The 11,922-nt window shown below is 34.2% G+C and overlaps 1 protein-coding gene across 3 annotated transcripts in view; it reads left to right on the plus strand.

Moving 5' to 3' along the window:
- Nucleotides 1-8,597, plus strand: part of HNF4G (hepatocyte nuclear factor 4, gamma) — a 102,723-nt gene extending 94,126 nt beyond the window's left edge. For 2 of the 3 annotated variants that reach the window (XM_006830793.1, XM_006830795.1), the window contains exons 7-10: nucleotides 1,607-1,759; nucleotides 2,252-2,488; nucleotides 3,489-3,611; nucleotides 8,233-8,447. In XM_006830793.1, the coding sequence (XP_006830856.1) occupies nucleotides 1,607-1,759; nucleotides 2,252-2,488; nucleotides 3,489-3,611; nucleotides 8,233-8,354 (635 nt within the window). In that variant the 3' untranslated portion in view covers nucleotides 8,355-8,447. Of the gene's footprint in view, nucleotides 1-1,606; nucleotides 1,760-2,251; nucleotides 2,489-3,488; nucleotides 3,612-8,232 lie in introns of all 3 variants that reach the window. The other variant, XM_006830794.1, reaches the window with a different exon arrangement.
- The last annotated feature ends 3,325 nt before the right edge of the window (nucleotides 8,598-11,922 follow it).

Consider the following 11,922-nt stretch of genomic DNA (forward strand, 5'->3'; position numbering starts at 1 on the left):
TGTGTGTGTGTGTGTGTGTGTGTGTGTGTGTATAACAACTGGACTGGTGTGATCTCATTGCCCATGATATATCATGCAAATTAAAAAAGAGAGAGAGAAATGAAATGTGTCAATAGTTTAAAAGTCCTAATAGTTAAATAGAAGTGGTATTAGAATCAAGAATAGAATGGCAGGTGCAATGGGGGGATAAAACACATAGGAAACGTTTATGTCTTTATTAGTTAACCCAATTCTTCCACCTTACTGAACTTACAAAATTAAATTCCTGTTTAGAGAGTTGAATATTTCTCTAATGCTTATTAATTTTACCTCTCTCTAGCTATTATAAAATGATGGCTAGATTATTTATTCTATTTTTGTAATGGATGTTTGGTCCTTAAATATAAGCAAATTCAAAATAATATTTATTGAGGGCTTAACTATGTAAAATGTATCATTTTATGTGTTCTATATGTGTATACATATTGTTTCATTTAACTCTCACAATAGCATGAACTATTCCTCTCAGCTTGTTTCTGGAGTGGATAAATAGAAACAGAGATTTTTCTAACTGCCCCAAACTAGTAAGGGATGGCGCTAGCATTCTAAACTGCGTAACATTACTGTGAAGACTGTGCTCTCTTAAATTCTATTTTACACTTCTCTTGCAAGTCTGAGAACTTCTAATAAATGTCTACAAGGCAGTTCTCATTATAAATGTGAATACAGTATACCTGGGGGGTAGGGGGTGCGGTGTTTCACTATGCAGTTCTGAGTTGTTTTATCTGGAGTATTTAAGATGAAATATTTCATAAGAAAGAACAGGATTATATTCCATGAATACTTTTGTGCATGCTGTCAACCCTGAAGATCTTTGCCTGCAGTGAAAGAAAAAATTTCAGAAGATTGTGTTTTTCATAAAACTAGAAATAACAATGTAGTTGTTACTTTAGAAGCTCTAATAGTCACCTTAGTGTAACCAGATGTTTAAATTTAAAAGATCTCTAGCAGTTGGGTGATCTAGCTTTTTATTCCATTTCTAAATTTCTTTTAATCCAGTTCCCTAAAATGGTCACCCCATCTCTATGTACATGTGTATACATCCTGTTTCATTTAACATTTTAAGTGAAGAAACTTATGTAACTAAACATGCTAAAATCAGACTCATTTAGTTAGACTTGTTAAAATTGTGTCTTAACAGTATTTTCACTTGCATTCATCTAGAGTACAAGAGGAGTATTTTTAATCCTTTGTAAGCAAGAATGATTCTTTAGGTTTTGCATTATGTTTACTAATGAGTAAGACAGTAATAGATGACTGGCATAATGGAAGACTAATCATTATATTTTCCTTCTCCTTTGTCAATTATTAGCTTGTTCTTAGTCTGTATTTTAGTGTTATCACCAATGACTGAGGCTGTTAAAATGCATGTGATCACATTATCAATGTTATTGATCCTTTAAGTGTTCTTAAGAAGTTTTTCTAACATAACAACTTATCCTCACTGAGAGGAAGTTCTATTGTTATATTTTCAAGGGAAGACCATTTTAAACATTGGTGTGTAAAAATTAAAACAATGCCTAATAATTTGTGGGGTTGGTACTTATTGATTAATGTATTTTTCTAGGAAACAACTACATTATTCACCGTAACAGCTGCGAAGTAGAGATAAGCCGTGTGGCCAATCGGATTCTAGATGAACTAGTCAAACCATTTCAAGAAATTCAGATTGATGACAATGAATATGCTTGCTTAAAGGCAATTGTATTTTTTGACCCAGGTTTGTTTTCAAAATATGTATATTTTATGTTATACATATATAGTATATATACACATATATAGTTGCTGTTAAATGCTAGCTAGTTGGTGCTGACTCATGTGGTTAATTGTCATTGAGTTGGTTCCAAATCATAGCAACGTTTTATAGGATTTCCAAGGAATGGCTGGTAGATTTGAGCCACCAATCTTGTGGTTCAAACTGCCTTTGCAGTCTAGTGCTTATTCATATGGTATGGTACTATAGGATAAGCACTGCCTGTTAACCCTAAAAGTTGTTGATTTACATCCACCAGCCACTCCTCGGGAACCCTATACAGGGTCTTGTGAGTCAGAACCCACTCGATGACACTTAACAGCAAAAGTATACACATTTGTATGTGTGTGTGTATAGATATGTGTGTATATATATAAACTACTTTTTAATATTAGAATGTTCTCTCTTGTGCTCCTGTTTGATTAAATCTCTGGATTTCCTATGCTATTCCTTTATTAGATGCAAAAGGGCTAAGTGACCCAGTAAAAATTAAGAACATGAGATTCCAAGTCCAGATCAGTTTGGAGGACTACATCAATGACCGGCAGTACGACTCCCGTGGGAGGTTTGGAGAGCTTCTGCTTCTGCTGCCCACGCTCCAGAGCATCACTTGGCAAATGATTGAGCAAATACAGTTTGTCAAACTTTTTGGGATGGTTAAAATTGACAACTTACTTCAGGAAATGTTACTGGGTGGTGAGTATCCTAAAGAATTTCCAATTTATTTACTAACATCACACTAAGTACTTTGGAACAAGTTTGATCTACTTACATTTTTGTCCATATTTATTTTACCCTTTCAAGTTGTAGGTGTTGGCCTTTTTTTTCATATGCTACTCTTAATAAACTCAATTTTTCATATTTAGGAAATCTTTAAGACACATCAAATGCAGACAAAAATACTTGAATAATATTCTAAATCCCTTTCTTATTAGGTTCCACCACCTTTGCACTACACAGTTCCTCTGACTTCAATTTTCAGATCCTTCCAAATATAGATATAAAAATGTATTAGTTGATTTTTGGACTCCTTGAAGTATGTGCTATCTACTTCATATATATTTATACCTAGACTCCTTAAGATCTTAAGTTTTTTGAAATCACAACATAACCTAAAAATATGCATGTAGTAAATATCTTAAAAATGAACCTTTTGCTCTTGAAGTAGTAAACTGGCACAAAAGAGTAAGGAGAAAATGAGATTTCATTGCTGCAATACATGTCAGGAATAAGTTAAGAAATCATTTATTTTGTGTTCTAATCTAAATTAAATTTCCCTTTAAAATCACTTTATTTATTTTTCGTTTTCTGGTGCTTAATGTGTTCCTAATGATATCTTTCTGAAATAAAAGTTGTCCATGCTATTAGGGTGATCCCAGATACTATAAACCTGAGGTAAGTGATTCTTGGAATTGCCTTAACACAGGCAAGCAACCTAATGATTCCAGGAAACAGCCCACAAGGTCCATTATTAATATACAACATAATATGATGCAACATTAATCTAGCCAATGTACAGTGAAAGCTGACATTGTTCTTAAAATGGTAGTGGTTCTATTACTTTATTTTTGAATTCCCAAAAAGCACTTTGCAAAAATAGCAATTTTCAAACTGTCAATCAGAGCATTTATTCTAAGGTAAATGTGCTCTTCCTGATTAAACATCACTAATGCAAGAATCTCTATGTCATTTGTAGGTGCTTCGAACGATGCTAGCCATCTCCATCATCCAATGCATCCACATTTGTCTCAGGATCCATTAACTGGACAAACGATACTTATAAGTTCCATGTCAACGCTTGTTCACCCAGACCAAATCTGTAAGTATCTGGGCCACTTTTCAACAATAATATTTCTTATTTACCTGAAAAAAAAAATAGAATTTGTTCTTCAGGACTCAATTAGGGGAGATTGAGTATTATTCAGTCAGCTACTGATTCTCCCTATGTCTGAGTTTGCTTCATAAAATGGAGATAAGAGTAACTAATTCTTTCTACTTCATAGGTTTTGGCAACACAACATAATATATAGGCAACACTTTGTAAGGCATTGTGGGAACGTAAAAATAAACTGTGCAAAGTGAAACCATACAAAGTAACCTTTATAATCAATGTAATAATGATAGTTACTCTTGACCTTTAGCCAGTCATATTTCTCTAAACATAAAAAAAAAAAAAACTTTCATAACTATAACTTATAAATGTATGCATGTTGTTGTTCTGTTCCACCCAGTCAATCTGACTCATAGCAACCCTATATGTCAGAATAGAACTACCCCATAGGGTTCCCTAACCTGTTTTTTTTCTCTTTTTTTTTTTTTTTCTCTCCTAGCTTTTTATTGAAGTAAGGGTGAAAGTTTATAGGGCAAATTAGTTTTCTATCTAACAACTTATACATATTTTGTTTCTTGACATTGATTGGAATCCCCACAATACACTCTTCCAGTTCCCTCCTGGTGTTCTGTGTTTCCATATGTCTTTCTTTCCTGCTCTTTCTTTACTTTTGAGATTTGATTTTGGGCAAATGCTGCCCTTTTGATCTTGTCTGGTTGATTGTTCTAAGGAGTGTACTCTTCTCTGGAATTAATGCTCACTTTATAGGCCTGCCTATTGTTTGGATGAAAGTTGATCCATGAAAGTGAGTTCAGTTCCAGGCTCGAAGGGTGTGTAAGGGCCAAAGTGTTAGGGGTCCCACCAGTCTCTATCAGACCAGTGAGTCTGTTTTTTTTGTAATTTTGAGTTTTGTTCTACATTTTCTCCCACTCTACCCAGAACATTCTATTGTGATTCTGTGAACAGTGTGGTTAGTACTGTTAAGTGGACAGCTTCTACTTGGTATCTCAGGACAGTGGCCGTTGAGGCTTGTGTGGTCTAATTGCTTCCAGGCATTTTTGGGTTTCTTGACTCTTCTCTGCAACAAACAGGCAGAGAACAATAACTCCATCTTAGATGGCTGCTTGCAACCTTTTAAGATGCCAGTTACTACTCACCAATGTAGGAAGTAGAACATGGTCTTTATGGACTATGTTATGTCAGTGACCTAGATGCTTCCTAAGACTTTGGTCTTAAGTCCCCCAAACCAGTGCCTCATTACCTCAAGCAGTTTGGTTATGGCTAAGATATTTTCATAACGTGTCCCCTTGTGTGCCCTACTGTGCACACAGATTGTAGCTGTAAGCTCTAATCTTTACAGAACTTATTGCACAGTCTTTTCTCTTGCAGAGACTCTGGTGGGTTCAAATCATCAACCGTTGGTTAGTAACTTAGTGCTTTAACCATTAGTACATGATCATTTTTAAATAGTAGAAACACTAAAAGTTAAAATATTTTATTTCTTTATTAAAAAAAAAATTGTTGTTTTGTACAGGGCTTGCCTTCTCATCACATAACCTAAGATACGAAAGTGAGCATTTTTCTATGCCTTGTTTTGTATCTTTCAAAGTTTGGATCAGCTTCCAATATTTTATTATTTGAATATGAAATGTCTATGAGAATTCATTTAATAATAAGTTCTTTTTAATGTTTTTGTTTTTGTTTTTTCTTTTTCTTCCTGTTTTCGCTTTCTCTGAAACATCTTCGTTCTTTTTTTCACAACCAGTTTCCTTATTTATGTATACAGGTTTTCCTTTACCACATCCCAAGGTCTGCATTTACCTTGCATTGATATTTCATTTCCAGTGATAACAGTTTTTGTTTCATTTTCATCTTTCTTGGCCAATTTTCCTTCAACCATCCATCTTGGCAAAATGGCACATGAATTTTCACTTGGAGACAAAGAGGCAACACAGTTACACATTTTCTGTCAGTGTTTACTGTCATTGCTTGACCTGAAAATTAGAAACTCAGATTTAGAAAGTAGACTGTCCTGATGGTACTGACTCTATCACATATCTATTATTTTAAGTAGTGAACTGTAGACTTCAGAACTATCAGGAAAATTTGTGCTTCATGACATCACCAGTGAATTCTAACTCTTGGCAACCTCATGTGTTTCAGAGTAGAAGAACATTCCATAGGGTTTTCAATGATCTTTTAGAAATGACTGATCTTTCAGAAGTAGATTTCGAGGCTTTTCTTTTAAGGAGCCTCCAAGTGGATTCAAATCACAAACCTTTTGGTTAGTAGCCTAGCACTTACTCATTTGAGCTACTTTATGTACTTCTTGTTGTTGTTAAGTACCGTGGAGTTGGTTCCGACTCATAGCGACCCTGCACAAGGTTTCCGAGGCTGTAAATCTTTACAGGATCAGAAAGCCTCATCTTTCTCCCGTGTAATTGCTGGTAGTTTCGAACTGCTGACCTTGCGGTTCACAGCCCAATTCGTAACCACTATGTTACCAGAGTAGTTCTTAATAACTAAATGGAGTCCTATAGGATAAATGCTGTTCTGCACTCCACAAGGAAGGTCAGCAGTTCAAACCTAACAGCTGTTCCATAGAAGAAACGTGAGGTTTTCTGCTCTGGTAATGATTTACAGCCTCAGAAACCCTAAATAGGGCACCTATTAATTGGAATAGGCTCCATGGCAGTGGGTGGAAGTGCTGTGCTTAGAAGCTCAGCTAGTAACTGAAAGGTTGGCTGTTCAGATTTACCCAGCTGCTCTACAACAGAAAGATCTCGCAATTTGATCACTTAAAGATTATAGTAAACCCTATGGGGAAGTTCTACTCTGCTGTTATCAGTCAAAATAATAACAACAACAATAATGACAACAGCTAAATTGAATGCTGTCTTACCCCAATGGAATGCAATAAAAATTTGATGAGTACACCTGAGTCTTCACAGTGTAGGGAAAGCAGAAACCATAAAAATGCATGTTATTCTTTCTGTCTTTTAGATTCAGAGAACATTGATTGATCTTTGTCGAAATTGTTTCTGAAACAAAATTCATTGGGTCTATGAGAGAGGCAGAAATGAAATTGTTGGTAAAACTAGAAATTGTGGAAATTGTACGGAATATTTCATCTTTAGGCCTCAATGTACTTCAAACATATTAATTTTGGATCACTCTTGCAAAGTAGATGTTACCCTCTTCTTTTATTAAATTTTCAAGATCAGAGAGAGAGTCAAATCCAATACCACACCAGCAAATCTAAAGAACTGTACCTCTCAGAGATCAGTTATTCATAAACCCAGAAAACACATTAACAGCACATGAAGCAAAATTGAAAGATAGTTTAACAAGTCTGCTGGTAGTTGAAATCTTAGTTTAGTTTAGTTTTTAAAGCAGGTTTCTGTATTTTAAAAACACACTTGTTGACCCTAAGACTTACAAGAATCATCACAATTTTCATTTTTATTTTCCACTCTCAAAGCAATGTTTATAAGAATCATTTGTAAAAGAAATTGTTGCTTGACTTGTCTAATTTGGAAGTTTATATTTCATACAAGACAAAAATACATATACAAAAAAGTTTTGTTGGCTATATTGTTACTGATTTATTTATATTTTCTGGGTCTCCCAAAGCATGCCATTATAGTTTTAGATCCATCCTAAGTATTCAGAAATATTGTATTTTTCACATATAACACACTTACACATATAACAATATAGTGTGTATAGGAAACTAACATGTGATGGGGTTGCACTATTGGTGCAAAAAGAGTAATTTTAAAAGCAAGTTGTTTGGTCTTTTGTCAATTAAACTTCACATATGATGGTGTTTTAAGTAATTATCAGTAGGATAAAATTAATGTATAGGTAAAACCAAGCAAAAAAGGACTCATCTTGTTTTTGTATAAAACTAAAAAAACAAAACAAAACTCTTTGAGAATGCTTTGGTCTAATCGTCAAATATATTCTGTTTATTAATTCTTTTAGAAATAGTGCACATGATAATGTGAGAATACAAAAGTTTATTATGAGTCAGAACTAACTCAGTGGTACACAACCACCATCACCACTACCATTCCAGCTTAATGCTATTTGGGAAAGTAGGGGAGGTGTGCATCTCCATCTGAATGTCAATGGGCAGATAATGCATTTTTAAAATCACTACTTTAAATCTGGAGTCCTGGTGTGGTGCTATAGGATAAGCACTGTACCGCTAACCTAAAGGTCTGCGGTTCAACCCAACTAACTGCTACTAGGAAATCATATACAAGGTCACTATAAGTCAGAACCGATTCAACAACACCAACACCACCCTTAAAAAAATGTGTGATTTCATTAAACAAGCACTGACAGCAAATCGCAAGGCTCTAGCCTTGCAACTGCTCCACAGTAGAAAGATGAGTCTTTCTGCTCTGAAAAAGATTTAAAGCCTCAGAAACCCTACGTAGGACTCAATGGCACTTAACAACTACTTTAAACATGATATTTTAGAAACATTTACAAAATATGGCAAAGCATTTTGGGCTGTGTCAGGAGTATAATGCCCGGATTAATGGTGTGGGAAGGTTTGGCTGCCATCATCACAGACTATTCTCTGATTCTTTTTCAGCAACTCCTGAAACCCCACTCCCTTCCCCACCACAAGGCTCTGGACAAGAACAGTACAAAATAACTGCGAACCAAGCTTCAGTCATTTCACATCAGTCTCTCCCCAAACAAAAGCAGTTGTGAAAATATGTTTACTTCCCAACAGCACTGCATAAATGTGAAAAGTTGCTGATCTTGAAATATCTCAGGATAGTACTTCCAGCAAACTATTGGCCAAGGCATCTCCATGGTGCAGTTCTAAGAGGGTATCCTATTTTTTTTGTTTATATGTTCATTTTGTTGTTATTGTTGTTGTTGCTCTTGTTTTAACCTGCCAGATGAAACCAATGTATATCTGTGTGAGTTTGGATATGTTTATATAGTGTATCCCCCCACCCCCACTGCCTTTGCACTGTATCTGAACCAGTTGAATCTCATGTGCTACTTTTATTTGTCTTAATGTTAATTTAAATCTGTAAATAATTGTTTTACCATGCTGTGATGCAGAACTAAGTGTTCTTTTTTTGACTAAGGTGAGAAATTCCGGGTTAGTAGAAAATGAACCAAGTTCTTACAAATTATAAACTTGCAGATTAGAAAACTAGGCAGTTGTAGTAGAATAGAGTGTTATCTTTGCAAAGAAATTAGTTATGTGAGCATTTTGTGACAAAGACACACCTTGTTGAAACACAGTTAAACAGACTGATTTTAAGTTTCGAAAACATAGCCATTCCAAGGATAACTGAGTATTTCTTGAGTTCTTTACTGTATCTGAAGAAAAATGTCAAGATCTTAATACGTTTTATTAGTTAAGATATAGGGTAAACTACAATAACAAAGAAATCCCCAAAACATGGGCTTAATCAAGAAAGATGTTTATTTTAGTGTCCTGAAACAATATAGAAGTAGGCTTCCAATTGACTTCAATTTAGCATATGCCCACAACTAGCTCCCAGGGGAACTGGGAGAGTAGTCTTCAGCTGAAAAGGCTGTGCTGGCTAAATTTGTATAACTCTGGGAGAACCAACTTTGAGAAAAGAATACTGGTCATTTACCACACTTGTTGCCTCTTTTAATGGCCACAACAACCTTGTGGGAAAGAGTGTATTATCTTTTTTAAATAAAGAGACCTTTAGCTCAGAAGCTTAAGTTCATAAACCTAAAGAGGTAGAAAGCTACATTTAAATTGAAGTCTGTGTGACTGAAATAAGAGTAACTTATTAGCTCACAATGGAAGCTATGTGCCTCATACTGTGGTTTGTTAATATATGTCATTGAGTGATGATTTAATCCATCTTTCATGTTACATATAATATTTACATGTAAGTGATGAGTATAAATTGTTTCATCGTGAGTTAAGAAATCAATTTTCACAAGAGTCTCTTCCTAAAACAACTCTTAAATAAAACAAAAAAGATATGCTGGCTAGAAATATGATAAATTCAAAAGCAAATTCAGATAAGTGACTCACCATATTTTTTAAAATCCAGCAGCTCAGCGATGTATTAAATGCATAATCCAGACTGAAGTGTTCAGTTCATTGAAAATTGAACTATTTGGTATCATCTAAGGCTGGAGCTTATTTTCAAACAATTAAAGGTGGGCTGTCTCATGATCCAGTGACCTCTCTCTCTATAAATAAACGTGTGCTTACTGAGACAGAAGAAAACTGGTCACGTAATTACCAGTTGAGTATTTTTAAAAGAATATCATCAAACTGTCATTTAGACATAGAATTAAATTACTTTTACAAGATCCTTAAAATTTTCTAAAATTATAATTGTATAACTTCCACTTACCTGCAAAAAAGGGTGGGAGCAGATTTCTGTTAATGTTAACTAATTTACTGGCTCTGTAAATGAAATTGACCTCTTAAAGTAGAAAAATTATGACCTAAAAGTGATCATTGATTTAATAGAATCAATAATATAGCTTCAAGAGTTAGTATCATTGGGAAACTGTAAATTATGTCTCAGAGAGATACTTTTTTTAGCCCATATTATTTGAAAATTTACTGGTCAATTTTTTGATTTTTTATAAATACGAATATCTTTTGTAGACTTCTGTTCACTTGTTTGTGTTTTTCTCTTAGAGGGCCTGAGATATACATTTAAAGTTTGAAAGATAAATTTCAGTTTTAGAGCTGTCTGTAATTTATCCACATGTATTTACTAAACTATATTTTAGAAATTATTATTAACAATTCTGTTTTAATAACTGTGACCAGGGAGTTTATTACATAGTATTTTTGTATACTGAACTGCCAAAAATGCTGGACAAACAAGAATTGATGTTTTTAGCATATTTTCAATATATTGACAAAGGAAGTCATTGCTTTTATAGTGGAAAATGCTTTTCAGGTAAAAAAATGAATAATTTATTGTGAAAAAATGATTCCTTTTATAATTGTAAAATTATTTTTATAAATTTCATTTTTAGAAATCAAATGTGACTAGATTTTCAGTGTTAAATTATAATGAGATTAAAATATTTCTAAATTGTGATACCATGTCGTTTCACTGAACTTTCTAAATAAAAATTGAGGGGAAAAAATAATGTCAGTGGGATGATGTTTCTTTAGTGTTCAAAATGATTTCATATTTTAGAAATACAATCGATATATTTTATATGCTCATACAGTTACATTTAAGGAGCTCTGGTAGCATAGTGGTTATGAATCGGGTTGCTAATCTCACAGTCAACAGTTCAAAACTACCAGCTGTTCCGCGGGAGAAAGATGAGGCTTTGTGCTCCCGTAAGGATGTATAGCCTTGGAAACCCTGTACAGGGTCGCTATGAGTCAGAACCAACTCCACGTCAAATAGCAACAGCAATAGTTAAATTTATGCAGAGTTCTCGAATAGTCGTCATTGGAGACCAAACCGAAACCAATTAGCACATTTCAAAATTATCACAGAATTGTACATTTATTGAAAGGATACTTTAATTATGTTGTTTCACTAATTAAAACATATAATGACCGCTGTGGATAATGCACTGGACTGCAAGTTCTGTTTGAACTTCAAGGTCGGCAGTTCAAACCCTTTCCTCGGAAACACCACTGTGAGTCTGAACCAACTCTAAGACACTTAACAACAACAAAATGGCTTAATCATTGTATACATAACCTTTTATGTGCTTTGGCACATAAACTTTTAGCCTAAATATTTTATTTGCTAAAGCTCTCTGTTAATTTTTAGCTTCTTTGTAAAATTTCTTAAATTATAAGAACCAGTACATCTTAGTTTTGTAGACTTGTTCTGATAGGTTTTGTTTTCTTTTATTTTTATCATTTTAAAAGACATTAATTACACTTTAAGGTTTTTGCTGAAAACCGGCAGTCCCTATTTCACCACTTTTGTCATTCTTTATTAAACAACACTTAAATATTGCAGATCTCTCACTTGGCATTTTTCTCCGTAATTTTACTTATATCACTTTAAAAAAACATTTACTTATTAATTTAAAAGCTTAGTTGTTATCTGCTAACTTCCAATTTTGAATTAAAAAATAAAACAAACGTTTTACTACAACCTACCTCTAGCGTAGTGGTTACGAATCGGGCTGCGAACCTCAAGGTCAGCAGTTCGAAACTACCAGCTGTTCCGTGGGAGAACAATGAGGCTTTCTGCTCCTGTAAAGATTTACAGACTCGGAAACCCTGTACAGGGCTCGCTATGAGTTGGAAACGACTCCACGGCACATACCCCAC

This window comes from Chrysochloris asiatica, unplaced genomic scaffold (assembly GCF_000296735.1).
Source record: "Chrysochloris asiatica unplaced genomic scaffold, ChrAsi1.0 scaffold00001, whole genome shotgun sequence".
NCBI classification, from domain to species: Eukaryota; Metazoa; Chordata; class Mammalia; order Afrosoricida; family Chrysochloridae; genus Chrysochloris; species Chrysochloris asiatica.